Here is a 14,532-nt window from a genome sequence, read left to right as displayed (position 1 = left end):
CTTAGCAAGCCAGTGATTTTAAGTGCCGTATGTTAAAAAACTGAACTAATTCTAATTAGTTTCAAAGGTCTAAGTAGCTGAGCCTTACTTTTCAGTAGCCATGAGGGAATTTTAGTTTTAAAAATGAATATATTTTTCTTATTTTTAATTTTGTTATATAGGACAACAGAATGCATTAAAATTCATATTACACATATAGAGCATAATTTTTCATATCTCTAGCTGTACACAAAGTAGAGTCACATCCTTCGTGTCTTCATATGTGTACTTAGGGTAATATGGACCATTGCATTCCACTATCTTTCCTACCCATATCCTCCCTCTGTTGCCCTCCCTCCCCCACCCCACAGCATAATATGAATCAGCATCCTTAAATCAGATAAATCGTTTGGCATTTGGCTTTTTGGGATTGACTAATTTCACTTAGCATTATATTCTTCAGCTCCGTTCGTTTACCTGCAAAGGCCTTGATTTTATTGTCTTTTAATGCTGAATAATATTCAATTGTGTATATGTACCACATTTTCTTTATCCATTCATCTACTGAAGGGCATCTAGGTTGGTTCCACAATTCAGCTATTGTGAATTGTATTGCCATAAACATTGATGTAGCTGTATCCCCTGTAGTATTCTGTCTTTAAGTCCTTTGGGTATAGATCAAGGAGAGGAATAGCTGGGTCAAATGGTAGTTCCATTCCCAGTTTTCCAAGTATTCTCCATACTGTTTTTTATATTGGCTGCACCAATTTTCAGTCCCATCAGCAACGTTTGAGTGTGTCTTTTCCCCACATCTTTGCCAACACTTATTTTTCTTTGTATTTATGATAGCTGTCATTCTGACTAGAGTGAGATGAAATCTTAGAGTAGTTTTGATTTGCTTTTCTCTAATTGCTAAAGATGTTGAACATTTTTTTATGTATTTGTTGATTGATTGTATGTCTTCTTCTGAGAAGCGTCTGTTCAGTTCCTTGGCCCATTTATTGATGGGATTATTTGGTTTTTTGGTGTTAAGATTTTTGAGTGCTTTATATATCCTAGAGATTAGTGCCCTATCTGATGTGCTTGTGATAAAGATTTGCTCCCATTCTGTAGGCTCTCCATTCACCTCACTGATTGTTTCTTTTGCTGAGAAGAAGCTTTTTAATTTGAATCCATCCCATTTATTGATTCTTGGCTTTAATTCTTGTGCAATAGGAGTCTTATTAAGGAATTTGGGGCTTAATCCAACATGATGGAGATTTGGGCCTACTTTTTCTTCCATTGGGCACAAGGTCTCTGGTTAAATTCCTAGGTCCTTAATCTACTTTGAGTTGAGTTTTGTACATGGTGAGACATAGGGGTTTAATTTCTTTTTTTTTTTTTTTTTGCTTATGGATTTCCAAAATGAATATATTTTTCTTAAAGATTTTGATGAAGTCCCCTAGTTCCCAGAATATTTGAAATCATCAATTTTATTTTTGCTTCATTTAAATTGGGGATGTCATTTAAAGCAATTATGAAAATACTTAATTTTGAAGCTATATGAAGGATACATCTAAAAATGGAAAAATACTGCAGAAATTTTAATAACTTTCATTAAACCATAAGCATAGTTTTACATATTTTATGTGGCTACCCTTTATATGTGCCCCTAATTCTGCTGTTTCCTCCACTAAAATTTTTCCTTGAATATCACATTACATTTTTTTATTATGGTAAAAACACAACAGAACTTACCATCTTGACTATTTTTAAGTGTGCAGTACAGTAGTTATCTATGTACACTTGTATAACAGTTGTCTAGAACTTTTTCACCTTGCCAAATTGGAGTGCTATTCCACTAAAAAACAACTTTTATTCTCCACTCCCTCCAGCCCTTAGCCACCACCATCTACTTTCTTTCTGTAAGTGTTAAACCACCCTAGATCTCATATTCGTGGAATCATATATTATTTGTCCTTTTTGTTTTGTAATTCATTTATTTCAACAAGCATGATGTCCTTCAGGTTTGTCCATGTGGTAGCATGTGACCAGATTTTTCCTTCTATCCAAGGCTGAATAGTCTATATATATATATATATATATATATATACCAACTTTTGGCAGTTATGGATAATACTTGATGAACAGGCATGCAAATACTTCTCCAGAGTCTTAATTTTATTTATTTTGAATATATACCCAGAAGTGGGATTATTGAATCATATGGTAATTCTACTTTTTAATTCTTTTCAGAAACTTCCAATACTGTACTCCAAAAAGTCTGCAACATTTTAAATCATCATCAACATTATACATGAATTCAAATTCTTACCAACACTTGTTATTTTGTTTTCTGTTTTTAATAGTAACTATCCTAATGGTTGTGAGAAGATATATTATTGTGGTTTTGATTTGCATTTCTCTGACAATTAGTGATATTGAATATCTTTTCATGTGCTTGTTGCCCATCTGTATAACTTCTTTGTAGAAATGACTATTCAAATATTTTGGCCATATTTTAATAAGATTATTTGAGGGTTTGGGCTACTGTTGAGTTTTAAGAGTTGTTTTTGTATTCTGGATATGACCCATTATCAGATATGTGGCTTAAATATATTTTCTCTCATTCTCTAAGTTAGTCCTTTATTATTTTCTTTTCTGAACAAAGATATTTTTTAAGTTCAATGTAATTCATTTGTCTTATCTTTTATTTCATATATTCTTGGTGTCGTTGTCAAGTAATTGTCAAATCCATTGTCATGAACCTTTTTTCCCTTTTTATTTATTTATTTATTTATTTATTTATTTATTTATTTATTTATTTATTTATTTTGTGTGTGTGTGTGTATGTGTGTGTGTAGGGGTTTATTATTTTTAGGTTTTACATTTTGGCCTTTATGTTAGTACTGCTTTTGCTGCACCTCTTAAGCTTGGTATGTTGTAGTTTTACCTTCATTTCTAGGAAGGCATTTTTTGATATCTGTGATTTCTTTCTCAAAACATTACTTGGTCAAGAGTTGTGTTAACTTTCATATATTTGCAAAAATATCCTGTTTTCTTTTTGCTGTTGATTTCTAACTGTATTTGGAAAAGATACTTGTTAAATTTCAGTCATCTTCAGTTTAATAAGACTATTTTTATGGGTGATCTACTTTGGAGAATATTCAGTGTACCCTTGAGAAGAAACTATATTCTGATGTCATTGTATGTAGGTATGTTAGGTCCTTCTACAGTGCTATTCATGGCCCATTTTCTTTTTTAATCTTCTGTTTAACTGATCTATACATTATTGAAAGAGTTGAAATCTAGGATTATTATTTATTTCTCACTTTAATTTGTCAGTGTTTACTTCATATATTTGTGTGCTTATACATTTAGATTGGTACATCTTCCTGGCAAATTGATCATTTTATCATTACATTATTTTTTTTTATCTTTTGTGACAGTTTTTGACCTAAGTTCTATTATGACTAAGTATAGCCCAAACCTACTCTTTCAGTTACCATTTACATGAAATATTTTTCCAATCCTTCACTTTATGTATGTTGGTATAGTTAAAGTAAGTCTCTTATAGTCAGCTGCTTTGAAATTGTAATCATTTATTAATTGTCTTTGATATATGGTTTGTGTACCCTAAACATCTTAAGATTGCAAAGACTATGCAGAATCAGTTGAATCTCCTTTGAATGGATGACTTTACACATTTTTAAATGTTTTAGATATCAAGTAGCACAAATCTCAAGGACAGGAAAGAATTTTATTACTTTAGTCATGAAATCCATTTGGCTATAAGATCTGCTTTCCTAGCTATGAATATAAACGCATATGCAGCCAGGAAGCATTAGTAGATCACAAAGCCTGACATGGCACATCAGAAGCCAGATATTCACTTATGCAAATTATAATAAATTGATGGAATAAATTGAAGAAATTTTGTACAGTATACACTTTTTCTTAAAAAAAAGGGAGCCACTGCATAATATAAATTCTTATTTTGCTTGTATTAATTATTTCAATACCATGATATTGGCATTACACATTAAGCCAACATGGTAAAAATTTCGATATTTTGTTCAGAATGTGTTTGTATTTAATAAAACATTCAAACATGTTTTGAGCACTAAACTGTGCCAAGCATAAGGCAAATGAGTATACATAAATGTAGACCCCGTTCTCACCACTCTTAAGAGTTTACCCTTGTGGAAAAAGACATGTATAGAACCAATGGATGCTGTGATAGAATTTGGTATATGTTACTGTGCTGTGGCAAAAGGTAAGGGGTACCCATACAAATCAGATAAGTACACCTGAATTCATAAATAGATTGTCATGTATACGTTCCCAATTAAATTCTAACTAATTACAACACACCTAGCAAAGCTATGACATATACTAGGGACCTTCTCCAACAGGCCAGTTGTTGAGTGACTGATGAACCTGACCAGGTATAGTACTCTCTACAGAGGGCCCCCCACTGCTTAGTGCCAAAACTCCCCACATTCCCAGAACACACAGAGAAGTGCATACGTATCTTAACAGAATTGCAAACTCTTAAATAGAATATACATGCTTATGTTTTCCAGTAATTTATCCATTTATGTAACTTGAAAAATAATACAAATACCTTTTTACTATAAAATTACCTAACATTAATTAAAATTGGCAGTCACTGGGTTTCATTTATAGCAAGGGAAAAAAAAAGATTTTAAACAGAACCAGAGTAAGGGGGCAGATGGAATTTGAGTGGTGTGTCAATATTTTAGTTTCACATAACCAAACAAGAATTCAAACATACTCAGGCTAACCTGAATAAAGAATTAGTGTCTGTGTGTTCAGTGCCCATTTTTTTCTTTGGGAGAAACCTGCAAAATTTTTCTGGTGGTAACGCAGACTTTCCCTGAACTCTATGCTATAGACACCTTGTCATTCTCCAAGAGGCCTGTCAACTCTGCTAATATGATCAATCACCCAGGATGACCTTCCAGCTTTGTTAATTCCATTTATTTCCATCTGATTTCCTGATTAATTTTACTCAAGACAAGATAATTTGGCAAAAGTAACTTGATATTTAGAACTTAGTGTTATATTTTTCTCAACATAGCTTAGTGTTACATTTTTCTCAGCATAGTTTACCAGACTGATTTAACATTAAATGAAACCAAGGACAGCTAACTGCTATCTGTTTGTAACCACTTGCATCCCAAGAAAAGCAAAATATATTCATGACTTATGGATTTTTCCGTGTTTACTATTTGGTACACACCTTGTGTATGAATTTGTTATTTGACTAAATATATGAGAAACTGGGTTAAAAATGTTGTTCCACTCCAAGTAGGCTTCCAGTTCCTCTACTACTAAATACAGTAAATTCCAAATTGTGGAATAGTTCAGCATAATTTTCTAGAAAGTTATATTTTGTGTCAAATATGAGCCCATTAGAGGAAACATCATCATAATGAATGTGAGGTTCAATATAACTCTACTGTACCACATTAAAACTACAGTACTTTGATGATATGCCTGTTTTTAAAAAGTATGTTTTGTAAGTTTAAACATGCTTTTATCATAAGACCAAACAATTCCACTCCCAGAATTTACCCAAGACACATGAAAATAAATGTCCACACAGAGTGTGTATGACAATTATTTATAATATCCATACAGGATTATTCATAAAAGTTAAAAACCAAAGTAGTCCAAAGTTCACTTATTTAATTGATAAATATATAAATAAATTGTGGTACATCTAGTCCACAGAATATTACTTAGCCATAAAAAAGAACCAAAAAGTATGAGTCTCAAAAAATATTATGCTGAGTTGAACTAAGTCAAAAACAATGTAGTATATGATTCTATTGAAATGAAATGCTAGAAAGGGTCAATTCATAATGACAGCCTGTCCATGGTCTCTGGGATCATGGAGAGGAGTGGACCAAGTCAAAGGAGATCAAGGAAATTATTTAGTGCAAGGAATTGGTTATCTGTTTTGATTGTGGTGGTGTTTACATGCTACTAATCTCCCCAAATAGTATCTGTCCTTTGAAAGAGCAGATGATTATTTCACATCTTCAAAGAGGGATGAATATACTTAATTTTTTTTGTGTGTGTGTGTGTGTGTGTGTAAAAGTACAATCAAGTTTTTCAATCTTTAAACAATGGGTGATCTATAGCATTTTATAAATTTTAAATGAAAATTTTTAAGAACTAGGAAAATTTGGTTCAGTTATGTGATTCCATATAAAATCACTTTAATTTTTTTGTGAATGAACTGCACTTGGTATGGTATATCAAACAACATGTATGTTTCTTTGAGGACATTGAGATTAAGCAACAGCCTGTAAATATTTGCTGAAATGAATGGGAGTGAGAATTTGCAACAACACTTATTTAAAGGCTGCTTGCTCTCATGTTGTTCCAAATTCCAAATTTCATCTTAATGCATTTTGGGAGAATCCTAAAACTGCCAAGACGGCACTTTGAAAGAAGAGAATTTGGTCTCCTGAAGAATAAAACTGCTAGATCCTCCTTGAGATAATGAATGCTGTTCATTCAAAGACTGCCTGAAGGTGTGAGTTCACAGTCATCGCTCTTCTGGGTGAATCAGGTTTAAGTAATTGGAAGCTTGTCAGTAGTGATTTTTTTTCATCTTTTCTGCATCTAAAGTGGTAAAATGCTTTTTTTTCCCCAAATTTTCTAGGTTCAGATAGATTTTGTTTATAACAGTAAATTGACTCTTTCCATGAATAACATCATATCTATGTTTCAACTTAGGATGTATTTAATGTCATCCCAACAGGTATTGAGCAGTATAAATTATAGTTTTCATCCTTTCTTCTTTTAATCATAATTATTCTGTTTCAGAAATTATACTGTTGTTAATTCCAAAATCATCGTGGTCACAATAAGGCCTGAACCCAAAACAACTGACTCGTTTCTGGAGATAGAGCTAGCTCATTTGGCTAATGTAAGTACTATCTACTTGACATTCAGTTGCTTTCAGAATTACCCTTTAAAGAAGATCAATAATTCCTTGAACCAATAATATCAGAACACGTTTTTTAAACTTTTATAGTTGGAAGTGTATTCATTTGTTATGATCACATATAAACAGAACACTATATTGTTCTATGTTTTTGTCCTGATAAAGCACTCTTCAATTCCAAGATAATAGTTAATAAATTATTTTTCTGTGCATACATCTTTAGCGAACTCTATGCTAGACCTGGGGAATAAGAATGTGAACAAAAGCCTAGTTCACTGTGTGATAGGAAACACTGGCACATAAATTCATGGATTTGAGTTACATGCAACAACAGAACTTATAAAATTAGCACAAAGGAGATAAGTTAACTTGGGAAGGTGGAGTGAGTCTGGCAGCAGGTTTCAACATTTAAGTCCAGCTTTGGGGAAGGGGCTTTATAACTACCGAGTGCTCCACTGGTCTAAATTTCAATCTTCCATCATCCCAGAATGACAAGCACCTTTCCTTAAGTCCATTCAACTGCAACTGAAATGCTTTAAATCATGCTCCGTTCTATATTGAAATTAATTTTTTTATAATTTGTACATTCACTTTAAATACTTAAATGATTAATGGGTAAGGACAAGGAAGGTAATTCTTATCAAGATCTCCTCATAATACTTTCATACTTCCTGTATTAAAGTTATCCAATCTTATCTTGTATGCATATATATTTTTATTATTTCTTGAAATATTTTTATCAAGTTGACTTTAATATTAAAAAAAGAAGCAAAAAGTGATTAAGCCATTTCCCCAAGTTTATATAATTAGAGAATGACATAATAGAATTCATACTCACATCCTTTGGGCTACAAAACTTGTGTAATTTCTGCCATTGTATAATTTCTGATTTCCTCAAGAAATTAGCCTCAGTTTCATAGAAAATGATAATCATCTTCCCTGTGAACTGCTTTTTGCTAAGCTGCCTCAGGCTTCCTAGACTGTTTAATGAAAACTGCAAATCTTCCCTCAATAACTTTCAAATATCACAATTAATATTTGAAAAATTAGGTCTTTTTCTACTTTTGCCAAAATGTGACCACACTGGTTGTTTCTAATCTCAAGAATGTTTTATTTCTTTAATATCTACTTTCTCATACCTTCCTGTAGCTGTAATCTCATTACTTCCTAAAAATTGGGAGATGCATTTGAACATTTGAACATGTACTTTTAAATAAGGAGCTTATTTGTGTGTTCAAGATTGTCTATGAAAATGTCTATCACTTTGCCTGTTTTTATTGTCATGAAATGTCTCTAAAGTTACAAGAATTGGTGCAAAATAGTAAGAGATATTTAGTTTCCTATGAAAATTATAGAATTACAAAATTAAAGTAATACAGTATCAGAACATAGGCCTTGTTCTTTATGCAGAAAAGTTTTCTATAAATGAATATTTGTAGGACTTTCCTAAATAAAGATGAAAACATTATTTAGAATTTGAAACCATGTTAGAATGAAAATTGTTTGAATTTTATATAACTTGAAAAATAGTAACCTCAAAAATAGTATTGATGGAATAGTTTCTACTTTAATTCAAGAAAACTATTTGTAAAGAATACTTTTAAACTTGGACTCAAACTTTTATCTTTTGGTAATATATTTTGACAGCCAATTTATAAAAGAGGTAAAACATGTACTTAAAATTATTTTTCAAATATGGGAAACAAATGCACAATCAACAGATTTTATTAAGCACCAACTAGACACTGGAGTGGAGTGAAAGTCAGCATATAAGAAGGAAGAGATAATGATCATAAGGCATTTCGGATGAATTCTGTCTTAATATTTTGAGTAAGTGAATTGATCAGCCACCAAAAGAATATTCTCTCCACTCTAAAAGACCCAGATTTTTAAAAAAATATATAGACAAATACCTTACAAAACGGAATGAGGAAACAAGAGGAAGAAAAAAAGTTTCTGCTGGAGAAAGAAAAAATGAAAGTGCTTTTATTTCAGTTCCCCCTCACCTGAAGTGTTGCTCCACACCTGTGCTCAAAGGCCACCTGTGCTCAGAGGCCACTGCAACTCCAGCCACACAAGGAGCTTTGCTGGGATCTCCTGGATTTTAAATGCACTGCACCACCTGCACAGTATAGACAGCTCTTTATGCTTTACCATTTTTATTTCTAATGATAATTTCATCTGCAATTATATTCTCAACCAAATTAGATTTTCAAAAACACTGTATTGTTCACTGAAGTAAGGAATATGGGACTGACTCTTTCGGACATCTTAGTATTTATTACCAGTCTTAAAAAGATATTTTCTATATACTAATATTAGTTTGATTTCATTGAAATGGTCACTAAAAAAGCCTACAATGAAAGATAACAATCTTAGCTAAAACATGAGGATTGAAATTGATGGAAATAAGCTCAATTTTTATCTATATTCATTGCCTTTATAATTGGATATGATGTGTCTCTAATAATAAATATGTCTACTTTCACCTATTTTCTTATAATAAAATTATTTTCCATACTTTTCTGAGCTTAGGAAAAAATAACAGCCTGCAAACTACATCTGTTTCATAGGATTTTCCATGTGAAGAAAAGGAAAAGTGGGAATTAAAAGTTATAGTGAGTCTAGGGGAAAGCCTGTTAACATTTTCTAAATGAAATGTGTTTTTTTTTTAAAAAGCTTTTTATCAAATAGATTTTATAGTATGTTAAATATAATAAGGCCCTTGGGAAATGGTAGGAATAAGAAATATATAGAACCTCGCAGTTCCAAATTGCAGTTAGCAAAGCTAGTTGCAGTTTTAACCAGGTTTTAAGTCATTAATGAGTAAGACACTATTCTTAGTTCAGGTTCTCAGTCTTATGTCTTCATTTTCATGACCATATAGATTCTGGATTTCTGATACTTCATGCTTAGTCATAGCAATCGTTTGCTTTTAAGAAATATTAAATTTACTTTTTCCAGGAAAAGAATTTTGCATTTCATATTACTGAAGGGTTTTTCAGAGTAACACTTAAAATTATCAATTGGTAGAATATATAACACATATGGAAAGTTAATAATTTTTTGAACAAAGTTATTGAGAACTAAGTATAATAGGAAAGCTCTGTATGTACACACACACACACACACACACACAGACACATACACACACACACACACAACTGTGAGGATGCCCTGTGTCTGACAAGTCTGGACCTACTGTGTCTTTCCAGAATGGATAACATCCTCATATTTAAAGATAAGCTAAAACAATAGAAAATAAATGAATTTTAGTTATCTTCTGATTTATCACCTTTGCAAGCCTGAAAATACATTATTTTTTTCTAATAAAAGTTCTTCTGCATAGTTCCATTTTGAGTGGAAAGATGGAGTAGACTATGCTGGCCTGTAGTCTAAACTTGCCCTTTTTAAAAAAGTTCCCCTCTGTGAAGCAACTCTAATGGTCTAAGTAGGGTGTTACTCCTGTCTTTCAGGGTTGAGGAAAAACCCATCAGATTTATTTGTATTTCTCAAACTGATCATGTGCACACAAAAAATCTCATGGGAATTTTGCACTTGTGAGTTTTGTTTTCTTTGTCTTATTTGCTTACATACTAACAGGATCAAACTAACCAATTAAGAAATTTGACTTATGTATGTGAACTAAAATTAATCATGATCCAAAGCCTGTGTAAATCATGGAGGAAAACAGAGTGGAGAGTGAATTTCTTGCTACTATTAGAGAAGCTTGAGAAATGATATGAAGAAATCCCAGTATTCATCAGGAAGTGTGTTCATGAACATCAAATTCTAAAAGCTTAAAGAATTAAAAATCATTTGGCAAAACTTTAAAAGTCCAGTCTATGCACCAATAATTTTTACAAAGGGGTATTATTAGCAGTCCTTTGTTTTTTTAATTACTTTTGTGCCCTAGCTTTTGTCCATTTGGTAGAGATTTCTGGTTTTCCTACTTACTACTCTTGGTGATTTTTATGGGAGTCTTGAAATGCTAACTAGACAAGGAGATTCATGGCTCTGCTAACAGATGAAATTGAGATAGAAATTATTTTCTAGCTACATTTTTTTGTGTTTTATCATAAATTCCTAAGCTGAGTAAGCATCTACTCACCTTTCAAATTTGGTTTATTTTTATTCATTTTACATAATTGATATTCTCCAAAAAGACTTTCAAATAACTGTACAGTCATAGGAGTAGGTGTTGACAAATTTTTCCAGTAAACAGTCAAATAGTAAATATTTTAGGCATCAGAGCCTAATAATTTGTCACATGTCCTCAACTATCTCTTGCATGTAAAAGCAGCCAGAGACAGTATATAAACATATGGAAGTGGCTCTATCCCAGTAAAATTTTCTTTACAAATATAAGTGGCAGGTCAAAGTTAGTTCACAGGCTATAGTTAATCAGCCTCTCTATGGTATGCAGAATAATAGCCCCTTAGAGATGTCCACATGCTAACAACTCTCAGAACATGTGAATATATTACGTGTCCAAAAGGACTTTAGTATATTACATATCAAAGTGATGTTACATGTGTATTACGTGTCAAAAGGAACTCCTGTGTGATGTAAGGGTAAGCACTTTGAGATGGGGAAATTATTCCAGATTATATATGTATGCCCAGTTTAAATAAACAAGCTATGAAAAGCATAGAATGTTGCCCAGTAGTGAACAAAAATGTGAAATGTAAGGATTCAACCAGCCTCAGCTGTCTTGTCCAGACAAGGAAAAGGGCCACAAACCAGGAGATGCAGACAGTCTTAAAAGCTGGTAACAACCCCAGTTGGTCAACCAGGAAATGGGAAATGCAGTCTTTTAATCAGAAGGAACTGTAACCAAATTCATCTCCAGATTCTCAGAAAGAAATGAAGTTTTACCAACACTTCAATTTCAACCTGATGAAACCCTTAAGTAGAACTGAACTCTTAGACTTTTGACCTATGGAAACTGAGAGATTAAAAAAAAAAAAAAAAAAAAAAAAAGTGCTGTACTGTGCTCCTATGTTTGTGGTAATTTTTTTTTTTTTTTTTAACAGCAGGAATAGAAAACTAAATACATCCTGAATTGGAGTGATACAAAATTTTTTTTAGAAATTGAAAGTATACAAATATACATTGATAGTATTGTTTTGAATCAGATACACTATAATACTAATAATACATTATTCAATGAAAAACAACTAGCAACTGGAAAGTATTTTGTCCTGAGTTTTATTAGTAGCACTTTAGAAACTTGATCACAAGTTTGTAAAGTGGTGGTGAACTATTAGGGGAAATTGGAGAACATCATGCAATGGCATTGCCTAGGCAGCCAAAAGAAGGGCTGTGCAGAAGGAGGTGCTGGATGTCCTGCAGAACCCTGATATCTGCACATATGTTGTGCTCCTGAAAAAACTTAGTGAAACTTCTCTGCAGTCAGCATGTAGACTATAGGAGTGAAAACCACCCTTGCCTGCCCTCTCTGCTATAAACTCATCTGATTATTATTAGGACACATTATTATACTTGACTATAAAGGGGAAAGACCTAACTGGTATGCTGCGTGGAATCTGGGGATTTGGTGTTAATTTATTAAAGTTATACGCTACTTTAAATCATGAGAAATACTCAGACAGTTTGTAAAAAAAAAAAAAAAAAAAAAGGTTTTTTTTTGTTTTGTTTTGTTTTTTTGCTGAGAGTTGCACAAGCCCCTGTGTAACCATTGTTAGAAATGATGCAAGCATATAGGGATAACCCTTTCTAAGACATCAATGTAAAAGCAATGATTCTTTTTGAAGGATACACATTTTAAAAGCTCCTGATTATGGTTCTGCATTTTACTGCTTCTAACATGACAAACAGTATTCATTAGGTAATAATGAACAATCAGGCTAATGACAGGTCTCAGAAATTAGAGAAGCAAGCTGTTATCATATCCATAAAAATGGTGTCATCTGGTTAATGTGGTCTACTGAGTAACTGGATAGTAGAAGCTGAATTAACTATATGCTCTCTCCTCATGGTCCCATTAAATAGCCACCATCTTCCTAAGAAGAGTATTGTGACATGGGTATGACTCCTCCAGATAAAACAATATTCTGTACTTCTCTTTTCAATAGTTTTTAGATCATTTTCCTATAGCTAAATCAAGCTCTTTATTTTCCATAACCTTGGTTTAACTGGCTTGTAATGTGATGCTTCCTGTAGAATCCTCACAAGTCCATTCAAATATTCTATGCTTCCAAACTCCTAATAAGTAAGAAAACATTATTACATCATCAATGAGGCCCATTTGACTTCAGATACAAGACAACTACCACGCCCAAAATAAAAAATAATAATAATATATAGAAAGAGTAAGACCTAGACTTAGCTCTTTTTAAGATTCATTGAAAATATTAAACCACCAAGCTGGGAATGTGGCTCTGTGGTAGAATGCTAGCCTTCTACCTGGGTTGGATTCCTGGCACCACAAAACAAACAAACAAAAGCTATGCCAAAGATCACTATTTATCATAACCTTGAAAATATGTTTGAAGAATATGCAACAATTACACTTTGAACGACATCATCCCGTTGAGTGATGTATAATACTTTCAGGGACTTGGGGGCTATTTTTCTTTTAAAAGATATACTCCTGAAAGAGTTCCCTTTCTCTGAAAAGCTTATAGTAGTAACATCTCATAGATTTGACTATAGAACAATTTACATTTACTAATGCCTTATTTGTCTAGCAGGAATTCCTTAGATTTTTTTTAAAAATAGGTGTCCTTTTTCAACTAGTATTAAAATTATAAACTGGATATGAATTCATCTTTTGTAGGTCAGGTCAATTTGTGCAATTGCATATAATACCAACAATTCAATTTTAGTGGGAAGCAAAGTCAGAATAAGCTCAGCAAAATCTAGTTGGTTTGGGGTTTTTGTTTGTTAGGTTGGTTGGTTGGTTGGTTGGTTGGTTGTTTTTTTTTTAATTTTTTTTATTGGTTATTCAAAACATTACAAAGCTCATGACATATCATCTTTCATACATTTGATTCAAGTGAGTTATGAACTTCCATTTTTACCCCAAATACAAATTGCAGAATCACATCAGTTACACATTCACAATTTTTACATAATGCCATATTAGTGACTGTTGTATTCTGCTGCCTTTCCTATCCCCTACTATCCCCCTTCCCCTCCCCTCCCATCTTACCTCTCTACCTCATCTGTTGGTTGGTTGGTTGGTTGGCTGGTTGGTTGGTTTTGATTTTGGTTTTAATGCTGGGAATTAAACTTAGGTTCTTGCACATGCTCAGCACATATTGTACTGGTCATTTTTTGTGTGTGATGCCTTGTTGTCTAAAACTTAGAAAATTAAGGAGAGATGGTATAGTGTCAGGTAAACAGTCCTTCTCTCGTCCATGCTCAAGAAATCAATGTACAATTCATTGGATGACGTGACAGAAAGAATCATCCTAGAACATCTGACTCAGAGCACTGGAAATGTTAAAATAGTTAAGATGAAATCATTGCCCTTCTTCGTGTCCTGAGCCACTTTATCTATTTGCTTACTTTGTCTCTACAGGCAAGAGATTATTTTTATTTCAAGAGGACAGAAAAAGTTA

General features: G+C 32.6%; 1 protein-coding gene across 1 annotated transcript in view; it reads left to right on the top strand.

Moving 5' to 3' along the window:
• Window positions 1-14,532, top strand: part of Adgrb3 (adhesion G protein-coupled receptor B3) — a 674,891-nt gene that overhangs the window by 382,345 nt on the left and 278,014 nt on the right. Inside the window, exon 14 of the mRNA XM_076860054.1 lies at window positions 6,823-6,925. Within this exon, the coding sequence (XP_076716169.1) occupies window positions 6,823-6,925 (103 nt within the window). The remainder of the gene's footprint in view (window positions 1-6,822; window positions 6,926-14,532) is intronic.

The sequence above is a fragment of the Callospermophilus lateralis genome, chromosome 6 (assembly GCF_048772815.1).
Source record: "Callospermophilus lateralis isolate mCalLat2 chromosome 6, mCalLat2.hap1, whole genome shotgun sequence".
In the NCBI taxonomy this organism is placed as follows: Eukaryota; Metazoa; Chordata; class Mammalia; order Rodentia; family Sciuridae; genus Callospermophilus; species Callospermophilus lateralis.
The sequence above is the reverse complement of the archived record's forward strand: the minus strand, read 5'-3'. Positions and strand labels throughout refer to the sequence as shown.